General features: G+C 43.5%; 1 protein-coding gene across 2 annotated transcripts; it reads left to right on the top strand.

Annotated features, from left to right (window-relative positions):
• Positions 1-519: 519 nt before the first annotated feature.
• Positions 520-20,946, top strand: RRN3 (RRN3 homolog, RNA polymerase I transcription factor). 2 transcript variants are annotated; one of them, XM_061599748.1, is made up of 18 exons: positions 520-926; positions 1,700-1,802; positions 2,186-2,242; positions 2,968-3,057; positions 3,157-3,286; positions 5,856-5,912; positions 7,786-7,849; positions 8,197-8,266; positions 9,650-9,748; positions 10,662-10,742; positions 11,954-12,071; positions 12,954-13,084; positions 14,355-14,485; positions 15,811-15,995; positions 17,268-17,376; positions 18,462-18,614; positions 20,001-20,088; positions 20,254-20,946. In XM_061599748.1, exons 1-18 carry the CDS (start codon positions 535-537, stop codon positions 20,350-20,352), a joined length of 2,157 nt encoding a protein of 718 aa, XP_061455732.1. In that variant the 5' UTR covers positions 520-534; the 3' UTR covers positions 20,353-20,946. The 2 variants fall into 2 exon arrangements, with proteins under 2 accessions (XP_061455732.1, XP_061455733.1); XM_061599749.1 differs by having other exon boundaries at positions 914-926; positions 1,723-1,802.
• The last annotated feature ends 443 nt before the right edge of the window (positions 20,947-21,389 follow it).

Genomic DNA, 21,389 nt, shown 5'->3' on the forward strand with positions numbered 1-21,389 from the left:
TTATTTACAATAAAAACCTGTTTTGTTAACCACAATTACGTTCATATATATATATATATATATATATATATATATATATATATATATATACACACACATACATACACACACACACGCACACGCACACCCTTAAAATTGTTCTGAACGCAGTACATAATACAAACAAAAAACTAATTTTTAACAAATATGGGAAAATACGGACGTTACTCTAGTTCCAAACGTGGCATTTTTACAAACTGCAAAAGTGACCAGTACACATCTTTTGCATAACTTAATAATTCATGCCTATTCAGAAGCCCCACTGACTTCAAAGGGACTTTCTCCCTGGTAAGTGAGGCAAGCAGCCTTAAATTACAAGATTTCGCGAAAACGAAGAGTTATGAGTAGGGAAGTGTGCCTCGGTCGGCATCCACGCCGTTCATCCATCAGTAGCAACAGATTAGGCTAAGGCTGAATTCCCTGGACCTCAATAGGAATTACTTCTGATTAGACGGGTATACAATACAGGATCGCACTGTATACTGTTACGAATGTATGGAGCCCTTTTCCAGTTATTATCTTCGTCATCGTTATTTGCCCCCTTTCACACGTTCAATTGCATGTCAAGCGACCCTTTCTGGCTATTCCATTGGGAGCCGGAAGTGTTGCTATATAGTTTCTCATCGTAGGGGCGATCCTTTGGAAGGAAGAAAAGAGAGGTCTTTCCGGAAATTTGTTATTTTTCATTTCCGGGTCAGAGGGGGGGGCTGTTCTGTTACCGTTCGTGCGTGGGGAAGAATCGTGTCGGTTCGCTGCGCGCACGAGGAGTATGCAGAAGGAAGAGGTGGCGGCGGCTTCGGGAGGCGAGAAGGAATCGCGGTTCTGCGGGTTGGACGGCAGGCGGAGACCTTAAAGCAGCCCAGGCAGCAGGTCGTGGGAAAGCTCCGGTGAGAGAGAAAGCTGCGAGGAAGGGGCGATTAGGTCATTTGTCTTACTACGTTTATCTTTCGCCAGCCCTCCATGCTGCTCAAAATGGTGTTACGCATGGCTTCGCCACCGCATTTTATCGTCACAACAACCCTGTGAAGTAGGCTAGGGTAAGACGTAGGCAGTGTACACACCGCACCTCTAAAGCACATTCCTCCCTGTCGAATCCTGGGGACTGTTAGTTTACTCCTCACAGAGTGACAGACGGGTACCCTTGACAGATTACAGTTCACAGGCACGAAGCTCACCCGGTGACCTTGGACAGTCACTGCCTCTCAGCCTAACCTACCTTACAGGGTTGTTGTGAGGATAAAATGTGGAGGGGGAGAACCGTGTACACCACTTCAAGGTCCTTGGAAGAAAAGTGGCATGTAATATTATAATACACTAGTGGGTGGGTGTTCAGAACACTTGTTTTGTGCATTTTAACATGTGCAGAAACACAAACATACACTTCTTGATGCCTCACTATCAGCGATTAGGTTTATTTTGGGGATAGGAATTTGTGTGAATAACCACTTCAGTTGTTAAAGAACAAAGTATACGATGGATAAAACTACATCTAGAGAAAACTATACCTAAGTTTAGCGGAAGGAGAAAATATTGAAGGGGTTGGTGTGGAAAAGGGGATTTCCTTTTGCTTTTATAGTGAGGTAGAAAGTTGGTAGAGCCCTATAAAGTTTTCAAGTGCTAACATATTGAGTTCAGTTGTATGTTTTAACTTATTGGTTAGAACTTCTGACATGTTGGCTGCAGATGAATTTCTGAGATCGCCGCCAAGGAAAACAGTCAGATTTGGTGGGACATTGACAGACATCCTGCTGAAATACCAAAAGGTAATGCTGCTCTACACAATGATCTGTTCTGGCCTTTTGCATTTCTTTCCTGTATTCAATCTCAAGAGTTTGCCTCATAGGTTTTCTTTTTTCTTGGTCTCTGGTGATATCCTGACTATTTTCACCAACTGAAAGGGGGACAGGATACGGCCACTAAATCTGAAAAAAGTTTTTTGGGGAACTAAATTCAAATTTGTATGTACTGTGTAAAAACACATACATGTAGAAATGAGAGGTTCCCTATAAACTGCTTTCCCATTTGGAGATAGTAATATGTCCAAATTGTCACTTTAGGTATTTCTAGTAGTGATCGAATAAACTATTGATGCGAGGCTGAATGACTTGTCAGGGTACAACTTAACACTTGTGTTTGGCTTCTTAAGGGTGAGACAACTGACTTTGATTTGTTGAAGCATCAGCTGTTGGATCCAGACATAAAAGTAAGTGATTTCCCATCAAAAGTATTTCAGTACTCTGCCTGACTAATTAAATTAAAGGAAGTATGAAAGATAGGAACGATTTGTATCCATTTTGAGTTTTGTGTACTGTTTATGGCTATAACTAATAAAACCAGTAATGGATCTGACCAAAGATTAGAATACAAGTTCAGGCAGTCTTGTAATGCTAGACTTGATAGCAAGTAAGCATTACAAGCCCAGACATTCTTCTCTGGCTTGTGTTAAAATCTAAACCAGATAAGACTTTAAGGCTTCCTTCTATCCCTGGTTTCCACCGCCACCCTTACCTGTGTAATTGTTCTGGGATTGGAGGAAAGTTAGGGATTACCTATCACCCTCTTAATGTCTGGCATGCCAGGCACAAGGTTTGCTGGGTAAAGTAGTTTGTTCAGTGCTGCTGACCATGTCAGTTGTGCTTGGTGCAGTATGTTACCCAGTGCTTCTTGCTTCTTTGTGCCAGACATCAAAGAGGGGAAACGGGGGAGACACATTTGCTTTTCCTATCGTTGCCAGAGCAACAACACAGACAAGGGGTTGTGGGGTTCCAGCATGCTCATAGTGGTGTGTGAAATGTGGAAGCCTGATAACCTCCCTTTCAGATTAACTCAGGTTTTTTTTTAAATGCCCCCATTACTAAAAGGTGTTTTTTTTTTCTTTACACATCATATAATGGTCAACTATTAAAGCAAACTTGATTCTGTTTTCAGGATGACCAGATTATAAACTGGTTGCATGAGTTTCGATCTTCTGTGACCTACTTGACCAAGGAGTTTGAACAACTAGTCAGCATCTTGTTGGTAAGAATGGGTTGGCTGTATTCTGTGTTGCAGTTGATCTTGATTCAATCTGCTCAACATGTGTTTTAACCGTATGTGTGTGTGTGTGTGACTATGCAGAAGGTGTCATGGCTGAGAAGAGGTCAGGATGTGGTAGAAGAGTATTTGGCTTTCCTGAGCAACTTGGTGTCAGCCCAGACAATCTACCTTAGACCATGCCTTGCAATGATTGTCTCACATTTTGTACCACGTAAGTTTTTTTCTTTTCATTCTTACGCTATTCGTTGACCAGGATTTGATGATGACTCTTGCTTGCAAAGTTTATTTTTACATTGGTTATTTGGAGAACAGAAAGATTACATCATTATATGAAATGAAAAAGTCTGACTTCTGTGTAATCTTTATTTCAATGAAAGACGACTGGAACATTCTGTTAACAAAATCCGGTTAAATGTTCTCATAAAATCCAGAAGGCAGTGATTGCTAAAATATATCATGTTTTATTTAAAAAGGTCCCCAAGACTGCTTACAGCCATAAAACAGATTTTATTTGTTTTATTTAATGGCATTTATATATGTTATATGGGCATCTCACAAATATAATATAAAATACATTAACCATAAAACAACAAATTGCAGCATAAAATTGTCAGCAAACCAGTTTAATGGCATAACTAAATATACAGAACAGATAAGTGGCGAATTAAAAGTCCGGGCAATAGATTTTAAAACCTAAGAGGACAAAAAAGTCTTCATCAGACTTCAAAATGACCAAGAAGGAGGAGCCAGGGAAGCCTCTCTGGGTTAGGTGTTTCACAACTGGGGTGGCACAAATATAAATATCTTGAGCCTGTTTCAGGAACCTCAGTGAGCATGTAGACAAGTGGTTCTTAACCTTTTTTGAGTTATGGTTCCCTCTGAGAATCTGATGAAAGCTATGGACCCCCATATTTTTCCCCACAAAATGTTTGCAGAGTAACAGGATTTTTTTTGCACCTGTTTTCAGACCCCCCCCAGGGGTCCATGGACCACAGGTTAAGAACCCCTGACATAGAGCATGGGCAGAGAACCTGTGACCCTCCAGGTGTTGTTGAACTTCAACTCCCATAATTCCTGAACATTGGTTGTGATAGCTGGGGCTGATGGAAGATGGAGGGCCACGCAAAATCACATGCCAGAATCAACAGATACTGAGAGAATGCCATATCTTCCTGCAATCCAAACCCTGTTTTCTAATGGTATTAGGGTGAAATTGCATTCAAATAAATATAGTATGTTTTGGTTCATGCATTTTGTTATACACTTGGTGAGGGGATGCAGAAAACTTGTGTGCCAACTTGGGTCTCTGTCCCCAATCTTACCATGTGCAGATTTTGCAAGGAGGAGTGTCATTTGTACAGCCAACAAGTACAACTGATTGCTGTAATTGGATAGTATCTGTGGAATGCCCTCCCCTCTGCCATACATAAAGCAGCAACCATCAGTTGTTCCATACATCTAGTAAAGACTTATCTTTTTGCCCAGGGTTTTCCTGACCCATAAATTTGGGCCCTGATTTATGAGTATGAATCCCGAAATCTCTGTTTTATGTGCTTTTATATGTTCTTATAATTGTTTTCTTAGTCTTGGTTTATGATTTTGTTTTAATGGATATTACTTTTCTGTTGTACTTGGTGTGCATTGTTTAGAGATTTAAAAAATATTAAGCAGTTTAGAAATGTTTTCAAATAAATGAAATACATTATTCTAGTTATCTTTATTGTACACACAGAAACATATATATTTATTATTTATTTGGTTTATTAAAATTATATTGCACCGTTCCTCCCAGTAGAAGCCCAGGGTGGAAAACAAAGACACTAAAAACACTCTGAAACATCTTAAAAACAGACTTTAAAACACATAAAGGCAAAACATCTTTTTAAAAAAGCTTTAAAAACATCTTAAAAAGCAATTCTAACACAGACTGGGATAAGGTCTCTACTTAAAAGGCTTGTTGAAAGATGAAGGTCTTCAGTAAGCGCCCAAAAGATAACAGAGATGGTGCCTGTCTAATATTTAAGGGGAAGGAAATGCAAACAGAAGGTGCCACTACACTAGAGGTCCACTTCCTATGTTGTCTGGAACAGACCTCCTGAGTATCTGCAGGAAGCCCTCACCTGCAGAGCGTAGTGATCGACTGGGTATATAAGGGATAAGACGGTCTTTCAGATATCCTGGTCCGAAGCTGTATAGGGCTTTGTACACCAAAACCAGCACCTTGAATTTGGCCCAGTAGGTAATGGGCAGCCAGAGCAATTCTTTCAGCAGCAGGGTGACATGTTGGTGATACCCTGTCCCACTGAGCACGCCACCACATTTTGCACCAGCTGCAGCTTCCAGACCAACCTCAAGGACAGCCCCACATAGACCACATTACAGTAATCCAGCCTGGAGGTTACTAATGCATGGACAACAGTGGTCAGGCATATAAATAAGTTTATACCCCAACTCCAGACCTGTGTACTGATATTCTTGGGGGGGGGGGGAGAGAGATTGAGATTAAATGGGCCCCACTGACAAAAGCATTCACCTTTTTCAAATTGGTTTTTTTATTATAACAGTTGAACATATTGAGAAAATTAACTTTTTTTAAAAAAAGGAGTCTAGAATAATAAGAAATGTGTTGAGGGGGAACTTCCTGCCTGTTAATAGGAATATATTATTATTTGTAATTTGTAGCTTTAGGAGACATTATCTTTTTGAACCTAGCTTGACAATCAAATTCTCACAAGTAGCGTTGTGTAATGTAATAACAGAATAATGCTGTTTCCACCTAGCTCGAATAACCATACGTGAGAATGACGTGGACGTTTCAGACTCAGATGATGGTGAAAGTGAGTTGTCATTTCATGAATATTGGTCAGTTTTTAGGCAAAGGTAACAGGACCGAGAGTCAGTTGTAGAGTACGTGCTTTGCATGTGGAAGGTCCCAGGTTTAGCCCAAGTATCTCCAAGTGGGCCTGGGAAGGATTCTTATCTGAACTCTTGAAGAGCAGCTGCCAGTTAGATGTGGGCTTCCCATTGGGACATCTACTTGATCACTGTGAGAAAAGGATGTTGGATTAGATGGGCCATTGGCCTGATTCACCAGGGTTCTTGCTATTTTCTTATGATAGCACTGACCTAGGTGGACCGATGGTCCTACTCAGAATAAGGCAGCATCCTGGTGCTTCTGTTGCCATAGCTTATAAACTGTGTTTAGGACTCTAAGGGTTAAGGATGAAATCTAATTCTCTTAAACATTTTTGACTTTCCATTGACTGAAACTTGGAGGTCGTGTACAGCTGTCATACCAGTAGCTGTTGATCATCCCTGCTGAATTTGCCTCATCTCTTTTAAAAGCCATCCAAGCTAGAAGCCATCATCAATCACCTATATTAGCTGTAAAGAATAATGATTAAACAAAGTAATAGTACTAGAGCTACTTAAGGAATTAAAGGAGTGCTCCCATAAAATCTAACATGTATCTACTAGCTTAGTAGATGGTGGAAATGTTGTAGATGTCATCTATCTAGATTTCAGCAAAGCGTTTGACAAAGTCCCCCACGACCTTTTGATTAGCAAACTGGTCCAATGCGGACTACATGGAAATACTGTCAGGTGGATTCACAACTGGTTGGAAAACCGTACTCAAAGAGTGGTCGTCGGTGGCTCTGCTTCGGACTGAAAGGAGGTCTCGAGTGGAGTGCCACAGGGTTCTGTCCTGGGGCCGATACGCTTCAACATTTTTATCAATGACTTAGATGATGGGGTGGAGGGAAGCCTTATGAAGTTTGCGGATGATACGAAACTGGGAGGGATAGCTAACACAATGGAAGACAGGAATAAAATCCAAAGGGACCTGGATAGACTAGGAAATTGGGCTGAAATTAATAAAATGACATTCAATAAAGACAAATGCAGGATTCTGCATTTAGGCCACAAAAACAAAATGCACGGGTACAGGATGGGAAATACCCGGCTTAGCAGTAGTGCGTGTGAGAAGGACCTTGGAATTGTAGTGGATCGCAAGTTGAACATGACCCAGCAGTGTGATGCTGCGGCCAAAAAGGCAAACGCGGTTTTGTGCTGCATAAACAGAGCTATAGTTTCCAGGTCGAGGGAAGTAATAGTCCCACTATATTCTGCATTAGTCAGGCCTCATCTGGAATACTGCGTTCAGTTCTGGGCGACTCATTTTAAGAAAGATATAGACAAGTTAGAGCGGGTTCAGAAGAGGGCGACGAGGATGATAGCCGGTATGGAGAACAAGTCTTATGAGGAAAGGTTGAAGGAACTTGGCATGTTCAGTCTGGTGAAGAGAAGGCTGAGGGGTGACATGATTGCACTCTTTAAGTACCTGAAGGGCTGTCACATAGAGGAGGGTACAGATTTGTTCTCTGCTGTCCCAGAGGGTAGGACTAGGTCTAATGGTTTTAAGTTGCAGGAGCGTAGATTCAGATTGGACATTAGAAGGAACTTCTTGACAGTAAGGGCAGTTCGGCAATGGAACCGACTGCCTAGGGAGGTGGTGGGATCCCCTTCGCTGGATGTCTTCAAGCAAAGGCTGGACAGCTATCTGCAGGAGATGCTCTAGCTGTGGATTTCCTGCTGTGAGCAGGGGGTTGGACTCGATGGCCTACAAGGCCCCTTCCAACTCTATGATTCTATGAAAATATAAGTAAATTTTCTGGATTAATGTATGTTTTCAATTTTCAATTCTTGCAGATGTTTCTGAAGGCTTTAACACTTGTCATAGAGCATTGCAAACAATTGCGAAATACGTCCCTTTGTAAGTACATCATAATTTACTTTTCCCTCTAAGTTAATTCATAGCCTTTTCTACCTGTTAACTAAAACACATTTAGGACAATCAGATTCCTTAAATATTAGCTTCAAGAAACAATGGTACCAAAAATTATCATAATTTATAATTCAAAACAATCTACATCAAGTTTCAAATCTATATACCTTGAATGGAAACGGGAATGCGAATAAATTTCTGTACCTCTTTTCTGTATGCCTCTCACCCTTAAAATCCTTTAATGCCGGATTTGCTCAGGTTGCTGAAAGGGCTACATGTGAATTGTCCATCAGTCTCACATGTTGTAGAGCTTCTTTAAATTTTCTCTGTTGTAGGACACCACAGTTCCTCATGTCGGTGCTTGTTGAAAAATTCCCCTATGTTAATAAATCGGAAAGAACTCTGGTAAGTAATCAGCCTTTATTTTAAGTGGAATTTTCTTCTGTGTATCTGGTATCAGTGCTATTGTTGACTAGTCCTTTGGGGATCCCCTTGAAATTAAAAGTGGAAGTTGTACACCTGCAGATAGTGATGGTGCTCATACACCATGAGCATAGACCGTAACTGTCAGAATGAAAGAAACATTCTATTCCTTCAGCTGTTAAGTGTCTGTGTTAGCTTTTAATTTAAATTTTAGAATATGAGCATCAGATTCATGCCATGGGCATATTGTTGGTGAGGCAACCACTTCTTGATAAGCCAGTGATGCTCAACCTGTAGGAAGGGGGCACCTCAAGGGCAGCCCTTGCAGTTCTAAGAAGGGCATAGGATCCTGGGACAGGTGGTGCCCTTTGTCCCCACATAATTAAAGATCTGGGTGGCTTGTATGCCCCTTGACAGAAGATCCTCAGCAATTCATGAGGGAGTGGCTACAGTCTGTTTGCCCCATCGCTCCATAGAGATTTGAGAAGAAAGAAGCTGGGAGAGTTCAAAAGCTTAGAACATTTGAGAAGCTTGTGAAAAGGCTTTATGCTCACTCAAACCACTGAACCATCTAGCTCAGTGTGGTCTGCACCAGCCTTTCCTAACCGGGTAGCCTCCAGATGTTGTTGGGCCATGGCTCCCATAATTCCTGACCATTGGTCCTGGTGGCTGGGAGTTGTAGTTCAGCAACATCTGCAGGTTGGGGAAGGCTGGTCGGCAATGTTTGTCTAGCCTCAGCTAGCATTGCCAATGGTCAGGAAGATGGGAATTGTAGTCCAACAACATCTGGAGGCACACTGGTTGGGAAAGGCTAGGAGTCTCAGGCAAGAGTCTTTCCCAGCCCTACCTAGAGACAGCAGGGACAGAAGCTGGGACCTTCTGCATGCAAAGCATGCACTCTCGTTGAGCCAATCCAAGCAAATGGCATAAAAGAACACAAGACTCAGAGGGCGGTTTCCTATGTTCTTGTATCAGGTCAGTCCACAGACCTTCAGTCTCAGTCTGCTGTTACTGGTAGCAGTTATCCAGGCTTTCCCCTCACTCTCTACCCAAGATCCGTTTAACTGGGAATGTCAGCAGGGATTAAACCTGAGGCCCTCGTGCAAAGCATGTGCTGTGCAGTTGAGCTTTTGTGCCTTCTGAAAGCGCTGCCTTATAAGATCAAAAGCATCCCCGATGTACAAGCTCAAGCGGTATGAGAGGAACTGTGAAATACAAAGGTCTGTCTTAAGAAAACCCAGACTATAGTGGATTCAAAATACAAATTGAAAAAGCTGGATGCCTTAGTTCTTCAGTGGCTTTCCATACATGAGTATGTTTGCGTGTGTTAATTTATTTATCTTTTTGGGGGGAACCCTGTTACAGCAATGTTACGTGCATAACGTGCTACGGATTAGTGGATACATCCCAACACTGAGGCATGACATTTTGGAGCTGGTTATTGAAAGGGTATTAAAGGTTGATGTAAGTACAGAGCGCGGTAAGTTGCTGTTATAGAAAAGATTGGTTCTCCTTTAATAATATGTTTTAGCAAAGGGAACTGTCCACACAGTCTAGCCAGCATTTCCTTGATAAAAAAAAAAAGTGAGTACTGTAGTTGTATTGAGTGTTTTATAGAACTGGCTTTAATTGTTAGCCAAATGCAAAAGTTCAATGAGTGAGTTGCAACTGCTGCTTCTGATATTCAAACAGTCTTAGTGCAATGTTAACAGCGTGGGAAGGAGGTGTAAAGTTTCTTTGGAAAACGTTGCTAATGGAAGATCCACATGTCCAAGATCAATATACTGTGTACTTCCCTTTCTACTGATGCAAACTGATTATTGTTTGGCCTGAAAGGTTATTGTCTGAAGATCTGACATATCGCCTTTGCTGAAGCTAAGCGGGTCTGGGTCTGGTCAGTGCCTGTCTGAGAAATGACTTGAGCTGCCTGAATAAAATGCCTTGAAAAGTGTGGGGGTTGTGTAAGTAGTAGCGTTGTCCTGTTAAAGTTATGGTATCTCTTGGGGTAGTACTGGAGAAGCCCAGGTTCACATCCCCACTCAGTGATGAATTTCAGTGGGTGACTTTTGGCCACTATCTCTGAGCTAATCTACCTCACAGGGTTGCTGTGATGATAAAATGGAAGAGGGGGAGACATGTATGTTGTCTTTAGCTTCTTGAAGGAAAGGCAGGAATATAAATAGAACAAATGAAGAAAGTAGAATGTGAAAGTCTGGAATTGTTCAGAAGGTGACGTTGTGCAATTAAGTCAAGCCCACTTTTTGGGGGGGCAGGGAATATCTGAATTTTAAAGATTGTGCGGCTACATGTGTGTGTATAACAAATGTCTTTAGAAATATTCTGAATCCTATTACTGTTTCCTTACCATTTACAACAGGTGAGTGCCCCAAGAAAAGATATTGAAGCTGCTGAAGAGGCTGAGAGCAAGGAGACCACAGAGGAAGGACTCTTTGACATGGTAAGTTTGCTTGTTAAGCCGTGTAACTGGTCACATCTGCGCTATCCCTTTAAAGTGCTCTCATATTATGGCTTCCCTCAAAGACTCCCGGGAGCTATAGTTTACACCTCGCAGAGCTACAATTTCCAATGTCCTTAGCCTGCAGTTCCCAAGACTCTTTGGGGAATGCCCTGTGCTTTAAATGTGCCTTAAATGTCTGGTGTGGATGCAAGCACTGTTAAAAGAATTTTTAAAATAAAGCTTGTTTTTATGGGACCACGTAGTGATAACTTTGGACCTGGAAGTGTAGCTGGATGTTGCTCTGATTTTTAAAGAAGGCTGCACTTGATATTCTTTTGCCATTGTAGAATAAACATAAATGATCTCCAGAAGCGATCTAGCTACTCTCACAAAGTGCAGGTGTCCATGTTGATATTTGATCATAGTGGTAAAAATGGAGTCATTGCCTCTAAATATCATTCCTTTTGGATCTTGGGTTGTCATGAATCTCACTTGGCTACTGATAAAAAAACAGCATATAAATATTTTACCATCAGAAATAAATTCAAATAGAGAGATTGGGTGTTGTTTTTTTAAAGAGACCCGAGAAAACTCAAAATAGATCAATATGTCTGCTTAATTTTATTCTGAGAATTACAGGGTACTCTACTTTGAATTTCTTTCACTCCAAAATAAGTGGAGTCCTGGCCATCTTCCAGTTGGCATAATAAGGCTTTTTAATGCTCTGTTGAGCCTGAAACATAAAAGTTCTTTAAAAAAATATATTGACAGCCTTAGTTATTTACATGTATCCAACAGAAACATTAGTAAACAAATTAAATTCTGAATGAAAGAAAGAGAAAAGGCCTGATCACTACAATGGCACGACAACTGAAGTAATATAATATAATCTTTTGTTACGTATCTAATATAGAGCAGTATTCTTCAACTTTGGGTCCCTGACCATTAACCATACTGTCTAGCAATGGTGGGGAGTTGTTGTGCAATAATATCTAGGGACCCTGCTCCCAAAAAATAAAGGGCCTAAGACCCTCCTGAGACTCTGGACGACAACACCCCTGCCCTTCTGTTAAAAAACCCCCCAAAGCATCCTGTTTTACTTGTTCCTTTATGGTGATGATGTGGATTTGATGCACAAGCTTCTCCGCAGTGGCAATATTACTAGTGTTTACTCTGCCAGAGTTCTTTATCCAGTACTTTTATTTCAATAGGATGAAGATGGAGAGAGTCCAGAGAGGAATAATGTGATGGCTCATCCGATTGCAGAACGCCTGGACATCCTGATGATTGTCTTGTTTTCATATGTTAAAGATATCTGCCATGTAAATGGTAATAATACTTGTGCAATCTGGTTGTGTTCTTTCTCTGGGATTGATAGTATGGAGTCAGCAGAGATGATAGAAGTACTTGGGTATAATCTGCAGGACCCTCCTGCTAGGAGATGACTGAAGCTTGAGCTGGAGGCTTCAAGTGGAGTGGGGGGAGGAGAAGGAGAGGCGCTGTGTACAGATGTTTGTTCTGGAGGCAAGAGAAAGTTATGCCAGGTGAGATAAGTCACGCAAAGTTGATCAGTATCTCTTTAGGCTTTGGAACTTTTGCTGCTTCTGTTGTATATATGAAAACCATAATTGGAACTTGTATATTGGCTCCAGATCAGCTTGTTTTGCCCAGGTTGTCAGTTTCCATGTATATTGGAGGAAGTGTCTAATAAGCCTGTCCTGGAATATCCTCGTTGATTTTGAGCATCCTGCAAAGTCTAAGGACTCAGCAAGCATGAAAATGCATGCGTGCCGTATTGTCGGTTGATTTGTGATGTAGATGCAGAACAGCCCTAGCTCAGTAGGGAAAGAGGCCGAGCTCGGGGGCAGAGCATCTGCTTTGCATGCAGAAGGTCCCAGGTTCAATCCCTGGCATCCCCAGGTAGGGCTGGGAAAAGACTCCTGCCTGGAACCCTGGAGAGCTGCTGCCAAGTCAGTGTAGACAATACTGAGCTAGATGGACCAACAGTCTCACTCAGCATAAGGCAGCTTCCTCGGTTCCTCTTGTTGTATCTTCTAGCAGTTGCAGTATCCTTTTTGGGGGGTGGGCGGGTTTCAGGACAATGGGAAAATGTATTGGGGGAAAAAATTAAACAGTTAATAGTTCTGAAAAATATGCATGTCCTGTTTCCTAGCACAGTACCATGGTAACAGAGACATTTTTTGTTCCTAGGGAAGCTTGATATTGGCAACATCAAGGACTTGTATCGGGATCTGGTGGCAATATTTGATAAGCTCATTTTACCGACTCATGGCTCATGTCATGTGCAGTACATCATGTTCTACCTCTCTAGCTTCAAACTGGTGCGTATAGTCAATTCCCCACCGCTAACGCCATGCTTTCTTCCCTGCTTTTTGACTGGAGTGGGTTTGTATTGGGGGAGGCTCCCCACGTGATTAAGAATCCTGGTTTCCTGTGGTTTTTAATCACAAAGGAAGCCTCCACAGCTATAGAAGTCTCCTTGGTGCAGGCATCTACCCTAAACATGTGAGTGACCGGAAAGAACCACTTGTCCTCAAGGATGAAGGTGAGACTGAAAGCACATCCCTGCTATATCTGTATAATGCCTCCCCCCTCTTTATGCCGTCTCCCTCGTACCTGACCAGGATGCAGCTTGGTGCTTTCATCTGCACCGGGCTGCTGCCGCCGCCGTCGCATCAATCCGGGCTGGAGCTGGGCTGGGGCTGGGCTGGGGCTGGGGCCTTTCGGCGGGTCTGGTGCCGCGGCCTGTCCCTGGGAGCACCATGCTGTTGCGATGATCTTTTGGCGAATGCTGAGGGCGGGGGAGCGCCCCTGCAGCCGCCACTATCTTACCATCTGACCTCTGTCTGCTTGTCCTTAATATCGGCAGTATTTACATCTTAATGCCTTTGTTGTTGGCTTCTGAAGAGAACTTCCCTGTTAGTCGCGACTTGAAGGGGTTTCTTTGCCGCGCCCCCCACCCCCGCTGAATGTACTGGATGTTGGATGCTGAGATCAAGAGGGGGTGTTGTTTTTCGGTCTTGCATATGGACTCTCACTCACACCGGTCTTTGTGCAAGGGTGGGAAGACTCACATCACGAGTTTCCATCTGAAGGCGCACTTTTTGGACTATACAGATGAGAAGCCTTATTGTAACTGAGTTAGTCTCTATGTTATTGTTTAGCTTTCTTGCTTAGCGTTTGGTGTTTTTGATGTTTTATATGCTGTTTGCTTTGTACGTCGCTCAGAGTGACTGGGTAGCCAGCCAGATGAGCGACTAAGAAATCGAATAAATAAATAAATAAACAAACAAACAAACATATGTAGGCATGTTGATAATTAACAGTGATATTTTGGGAAAAGTGAAAGCAGCGTCTCTCTCTGAAGCCAAGGGGGGAACTTGTGGCCTTCCAGATGTTGCTGGACTCCAACTCCCATCATCCCTGACCATTGTCCGTACTGGCTGGGGCTGCTGGGAGTTGGAATCCAACTATAGAGGCCTGCAGGTTCCCCACCTCTCCTCTAAGAAGTGATTGGAGGCAGCAAGCAACGTCCATGGGTGTAGTTCCCACAGCTTTTAATGGTATTATGCGTATTACTGTGTTTTATAGGGAATTGCAGAAGCCTTTGTGGAGCATCTTTGGAAAAAGCTTCGGCATCCAAATACCCCCGCAGTGATCAGGCAGGCTGCTGGGAACTACGTTGGCAGTTTTTTGGCAAGGGCAAAATTTGTTCCAATTCTGTAAGTAGCCCACCAGTGTCCTTTCTGTTGTAACTGATTTCTCGTGCAAGGCTAGATGTGGAATCAAGGGCACAGCAGAGTAATCCACCACCTTGGGAACTGAGGTCTTGACCATTGGCCATGCTGGCTGGGGCTGAGGAGAGCTGGAGAGTCTAAGAACAGCTGGGAATCCACAGGGTCCCTACGTCTGACCTAAGCCATGAATAGCATTATAACAAGTGGTCCCCATATCAAGTTTTTTTCCTTGCATTGGTGGCACAGACATAGATGGCCAGGACCACAGAAGAAACGTCGTTCTTTTTAAATCCTTCTTTAGGAACAGCAGATCTTCTGACAAGGCTGTGTTAAGAACACAGGAAGAGCTGTGCTGGATTAGGCCAAGGCCTGTCTGTTCCAGCCTCCATTTCTCCCAGTGGCCAGCCAGGTGCCTCTGGGAAGCCTGGAGTCAGGACCCGAGCGCAACAGCGCTCTCCCGACCTGCGATTCGCAGCAACTGATATTCATACGTATACTGCCTCCGATAGTGGCGGGAGAACATAGCCATTGTGGCTAGTAACCACTGACAGCCATAGTATCTGCCATGAATTTGCCCAGGCGTCTTAAAGCCATCCAGGTTGGTGGCCATCACGGCCTCTTATGGGAGCGAATTCCGTGGTCTAACTATGTGCCGTGTGATGAAGTCCTTTTATCTGTCTGTCCTGGATCTCCTAAGATTCAGCTTCATTAGATAGCCCTGTGTTCTAGACTTTTGAGAGAGGGAAAAAACCCTCCTCCCTGCCACTTTCTCCACATTATTTATTTTTTATTTATTTATTACATTTATACCCTGCCTTTCTTTTCATGATAGAAACCCAAGGCGGCTTACATACGGTTCCCAGGCAGTCTCCCATCCAGGCAGTGACCAGACCTGACCCAGCTTAGCTTCAGCAGAGAGCTGGCCTCATGTGCCTTCAGACCATAGCTTGGGACCATAAGATGCATCATTTATGTACACCTTGAACCTTCACCTGGGCTCCAGCTACTGCCCTTCAGCCTTTCTGCTTCTGCTGCCTGCTTGCTTCCCTTGCCTCTTGCTCTGCTCAGCAGCCAGAATCCTTACCACAGACTTCCAAATCTACAGTTTTGTTATGCACAATTTTTTGTTTCGGCTTCTGGAACACCCAGAGGCAGACTTTGGTCTGTCACCAGTCCAGAACTGCTCACCGAAACATAATGCCGCGTTGCACCCTGTCTCGAGTGGTAGTTCCGCCTACTCATTTGTGAAATGTTTCAGTTGGATATCTGACCTTATCGGGCTTTTTTTTTTTTTTTTTGTCCCCTTGCAGTACAGTGAAGACCTGTCTGGACTTGGTGGTCAGCTGGCTGCACACGTATATCGATAACCAGGACACGGGGTCAAAGGCCTTCTGCGACGTTGCTCTTCACGGCCCTTTTTATGCTGCCTGCCAGGCGGTGTTCTATGTGGTCATCTTTCGCCACAAGCAAATCTTGGATGGCAACCTAAAGAAAGGCAAGTGTGATTACAAATCCGGTTCAAGCAGAACTTGGTCTAGAGACAGTTAAAGTCCGGAATGCCTCATGCCTAGAAGTGCCTGCATGGATGGGGACTCTTCTTGATAGGAAGTAATTGGCACTAAGCCACTCTCGGTGCTGTTGCGATGGCTTCTCACTGCAACCTCAGACATCCTTGGGAGCTTCTCTTGCAGTTTGCACTAGAGGGGCAGGGGGCGCCAAATGTAGCTCAACAGCAGAGCACGTGTTTTCCATGCAAACGGATTGGGATTCGTTCCTTTAGCTCAGGCTTGGTGGACAAGGAGTATGAATATTACTTTGGGTGTGAAGGGTCCTGGGTTTGATTCCCAGACAAGCCGATGCAACTGGGGGAAAGAGAGGCCGCGCCTTTAAAGGTAGAGCTTCTCTGAATGTCCTAGCTTTAGTCCCCACCATCTCCAGGTAAGGTTGAGGAAGGACCCGTGTCTGGAGAGCTGTTGCCAGTCAGTGTGGACAGTACTAGATGGACCCAGTGGTCTTACTCAGTAGCATTTGAATTTCTCTTTTGTGAAATGTTCACCCCCGGATCATGGTTATGACCGCTGAAGTTATCCTCTTATGTTTGCGTGGGCGGTGCAGATTTGGTCTGGATTCAGTCTCAAGACATATTCCTGAAGTTAGAAATGCATTTGATGAGAATGAGGCAATGGGGTTTAAGAAAATTGCCATCCTTGCACAGTCTCCATTTTCCATCTGAGGAAGTACAAAGCAAGAATATTTGGAGTACTTTTTATGTCTAATTGGCAGCTAATTAGCGAGTGGATAATTGAACAATTGGAATATCTGATTAATGTCTACACGGTAGCTTATCAGTTATTTATTATCCTTTCATGTTTTGGTTCTTTGCTTGTATTATCTGTACAAGTTCATACTAAGAGCACTTTATTTATGCCTAATTGGTTCCTGTAATTTTCTTCCGTTTTGCTCTTACTTAGTATAAGATAGCTTCCTACGTTCCTAACTTCTGTGTGACAAGCTGGATAACATCCACTCTGGTGGTGTCCATTTTAGACATGCCAGTTTAATGCATTCAAGCATGTGTTCTTAGTAGCGCGCACACTGCATGTTTACCTGCCAGGGGGGCGTGTGTGGCCAGGCCTCCCTGATGCACGGGTGCAAACATTTATCTCCTGTAACTTTCAAAGCCGCCCTAAGTCTCGTTTGCGGTTTGTGTGCTGCTTAAAAAGGGCTTTCCTTTTACTGAACCCTAAATGTTCGTGTTGTCTTGAAGGTTTGGCATTCCTGCAGAGCTTAAACTTTGAACGCATTGTGATGTGTCAGTTAAACCCCTTGAAGGTTTGTTTGCCTTCCATTGTGAATTTTTTTGCTGCTCTTACTAGGTAAGTGTCTTTTTTTTTAAAAAAACAATTCTTGCTAATGTTATTAATGTGGAAAGAGAGATGTAACAATGTACTTCTTCATTTCCGTTTTTTTAAATAATAGGCTGTTTCAGGTGTGTGTGAGGGGCTTTTCCTGTTCAGTGAATGCATGTAGGGTGGAGGACGGAATTGCAGTGGCAGATTCCACCCATCGCCCTACATGCATTAAATCACATGGCTGCAATGCCCGTTATTTATAGACACGGTCACTTCTCCCTGAAATTGGAAACCCTGTTTTGCCTGTACAATCATATCGATGGTGGGACAGAGCTTGCCACCATCCTCCCTGCTTGCCTTCAGAACCGCCCCCCCAAAAAATCTCAAAGGGGTTTGTTTCTGTCCACCAATAACATTATCAGTGTATCAAGTTGTCAGTAATTTGGATGAGTGAGACTGTGTAGCGTAGAGATGGGAATGGAAATTCCAAGATGTCTCCATGACTTTTTGATCAGCCTGTATTTTTGCTTAACTTCCTGCTCAGATTTTTTTTTTACTTAAGTTGAAGCAACAATATCCTGAAAGTACTTGATATAATTCCATCACTGAAGCTGAGCCAGAGTGGGCTGAGTCAATACCTAGGTGGGAACTCCGAGCCTGGAGGAGGAGGTGGATACAAGATGGATAAACTCAGAGGGATTTTTCTGCAAGGCAGAAAATGCAAACACATTTCTTTTCATTTGTGCTCTGCTTTTCTGCTTGAGCATTTAAAGCTGTTTTACAACTTAAAATAAAGATGGAGAGAGGCTTCAAAAGAGGAGAAAAGGGGTTTGGGGAGAGAACAAGCAAGTTCAAGGGACCAAGCCTTCCACGATGTTATCCAATGGTAGCGCAGAGGGACTGGGAGGGGAGGAGCCCAAGGTGAGCGGGTCGCACTTGAGCCACAGGAACGGCGCTTTGCTGTTTTGCTTCTCCCACTGATGTACTTGTATTAGACGTTGGTGACCTGTTTTGTGTTTGTACTGATCCTGTTTCCTCTTTAAAAGGGTAATGCCAGAGTAACATCAACTAGCCTCTCCCTCCCTCCCTCCCTCCCTCCTTCCTTCCAGGAAGTATCAAATCGCATTCTGCGACACCATCATCGAGAGGAACAGGCGGCAAGTTTTGCCTGTTATCAGAAGCAGCTGCGGAGGCGACTCTGTAGAGACTTGCACCAACCCCCTGGACAGCTTTTTCCCCTTTGATCCTTATATTCTCAAAAGGTATCTCTTTCCAGAAATTTGTCAGCCTTCTGGTCTACTATTGAAAGAGCTGCTTCAGCACTCCCCACCCAGCAATGCATGCCTTGCTCCGGGACCCGGGTGGAGGGGCTGTGAATCACCCATGAAGTGCAGCTCTGTCCCCCTGGATAGTTGGTGCAGCACCAGCATAAGTTGGAGGGGGAGAGGGAGGAGTTGTGGTGGTGGTCCGTAAGGATTGCCAGGAGGGTTCCCCACAGAAGGAAGAGATCTGAGGTACTGCACCTTGTGGTGTTGGGTCAGAAAAGAGAAAGGGGCTGTTGCACCACCCACCTCACTATGTGGGGCTGCCTTGAGTCTCGGAACTTCATGGCCACTCTGGCAACTGTGGGACTGTCTCAATACCTCAGTGGCCCAACATATCCTTATGTACGTATGTATGTATGTATGGATTGATTTCTATTCCGCCCTTCCTCCCAGCAGGAGCCCAGGTATTCTGTGGGTTATGCCTTGCGTCTGATCTTTGAAACCAGGAAGGGAGGGTCTGGAACTAGGGTTCAGTTTAACCTGTCCTTACAGTTTCCTAGATAAAAGTTTGGATTTGCTGTGACTGATCCCTTTTGTGAGGGTGGAGAGCCTGTTACAATTATCCATCCAGCATTCCGTTGCCACTGTCCTCACTGGGCTGTTCTGTGGGGTTTTCATCTCCCCTTCCATGCTTGTTCTAATTTTATTTTATTTACTTCTGCAAAGCTCCCCCACCCAAACATGCTGATCTCCTTTAGCTCGTGAGCTGATGCTCTTATGGTTGCTCAAAAGAACTGAGTTTGCTATTGGTGTACATTTTTATTTCCTTTTTTGGTATCAACATCTGTGCGTTTTCTACCATGAAGCTCCTTTAAGCCCAAGGAGGTAATTCTAGAAAACACTGGAATGACCACGTGTGTAGCTACCACATGACCTTGGAGCTGGGTGGGATTGGAACTGGGGAAGGCTTCCTCCCGCATATTGTAAGATGTCAGCTACAAGTCTTACTTTTGCATTGCATTATTAGTATTAGAATTATTAATGCTCCCAGGAGCTCGAGGTGGTATACATCATTCTCCCCCCGCCTCCCATTTTATCCTCACAGCAACCCTCTGAGATGAGGCTGAGAGACAGCCACTGGCCCAAGGTTTCCCGCTGAGCTTTATGGCTGAGTGGGGATTTCAATCTCGGCGGCCCAGGTCCTAGCCCAGCATTCTTAACAGAATGAGTGGGGGCAACCAACCTATTCAAAGAGATCCTCCACTGTAGGAAAATCCAGGAAACACTGGAATGACTTCGTGTGTAGCTTACACGAATAAACACACATATCTCTTTTTTTCCTGCCCTCCTCCTCCTCCTATCATATTGCAATGTCTGTTACAGATCAAAGAACGTAATCAGCCCATTATATCAATTTTGGGAAGAGGCGTGTGCTGAGGACCTCGTCGAGGCTACAGGCGCCACTAATGAGGTGAGCAGTTTCCTTCTCATTCCACTTTGTGATACAATGCCTCTACTTGCCTGGGAGTACGTCTGATCCTGTCATTTTATGCCTGGTGCAAAATCCTGAGGCTAGAGAGTGGGGTTGAAAAACAAATTAATTGAAAAGCGCTTACATTTTGTTTTCTTCATACAGTGCAAAGGTGAAGAGGAAGATGACTTTTTGAAAGGCGAAACTCCTCAAAATGAAGGCATGATTGGATTGATGCCAGGCTCCTTCGACTCTACTCTTTAGAGTTCAGAACATTGCCTAGGGTCACCGCCAATAATCTCTCTGTAGATGCCACTCTGACGTTCCAAGATCACGCAGATGAAGTCTTTGGGCAATCATTTTGATAGAGAGCGCTCCCTCTTTTTTTAGCAGTTCCTAAACTGTTGATTTCATGAACAATGTTGGTGGCAAAATTGAAACAAGTGTTTGAAAATGATCTTCAACTTGGTTGTGTCTGAAAAGGGGGTGCTTGTATCATTTTTTACCATATGTAAAATAAGCTCTATGGAGAAGTGTCTTTTAGCGTTATTTCTCATTTTGGTGTTTCGATTTGGAATGGCTCACCTAATAAATTAAATATACTAAAGCCTATGATTCAGAGAACTGTGCTGCTAGTTCTGCAGGTCCAGCCAAGCTTTTGGACTTCCTCCTTGCCTGGCAAAACATTTACGTTTCATAAGCTGCTTGCCATTTAGTGCAAGGAGTTGCTCCTTTATTGAAAACAAAAAACAGCTTGTCTCAACAACTGTACATACCTTCATTAGCTATTTTGAGTATTGTTTGGAATGCTTAGGGGTTTTATAGCAACTACTTCCAGTAAAAAATAAGAATTTTAAAGTAGTCAGTGTCCTATTTGTATCAGTGGGTGGTGGTTTTAATATACCGCTTACATGCTACAATGGGTTTATACTATAGCACCCAAAATTTACAAGCGAGGAAAGAGCTGTTCTTGCCGTGAGTTCTAGCTCAGATAAGAGAGCCTCACCCCAAGACTTGGGTCACTAGGCCCCTCTTAGACCTTGAAACGCTTTTATTTTGGGAGCTACGTCTATTGCTGTGTAGCTTGTCCCTCTGTAACACAGTTGTACTGTGAGGTGTACATTAGTTAGCTGGGACAAACGGAAGATTGTTTAAGAAGAGTTCTGCTACATCAGGCCAGTGGCCCATCTAGTCCAGCATCATTAGCGAGTCAGAAGCCTCTGGGAAGCACAGCAGCACTCTCTCCACCTGCAGTTCCCAGCAACTGATATCTAAAGGCATTGTGCCTCTGATAGCGGACG

This window comes from Rhineura floridana, chromosome 17 (genome assembly GCF_030035675.1).
Source record: "Rhineura floridana isolate rRhiFlo1 chromosome 17, rRhiFlo1.hap2, whole genome shotgun sequence".
Lineage (NCBI taxonomy): Eukaryota > Metazoa > Chordata > Lepidosauria > Squamata > Rhineuridae > Rhineura > Rhineura floridana.

Coding starts and splice junctions, on each gene's coding strand:
- RRN3 (XM_061599748.1), top strand. CDS start 535: ATGGAGCCCTTTTCCAGTTATTATCTTCGTCATCGTTATTTGCCCCCT. Junction 5,913..7,785: donor AGACTCAGATGATGGTGAAA/GTGAGTTGTCAT, acceptor CAATTCTTGCAG/ATGTTTCTGAAGGCTTTAAC. Junction 7,850..8,196: donor ATTGCGAAATACGTCCCTTT/GTAAGTACATCA, acceptor TCTCTGTTGTAG/GACACCACAGTTCCTCATGT.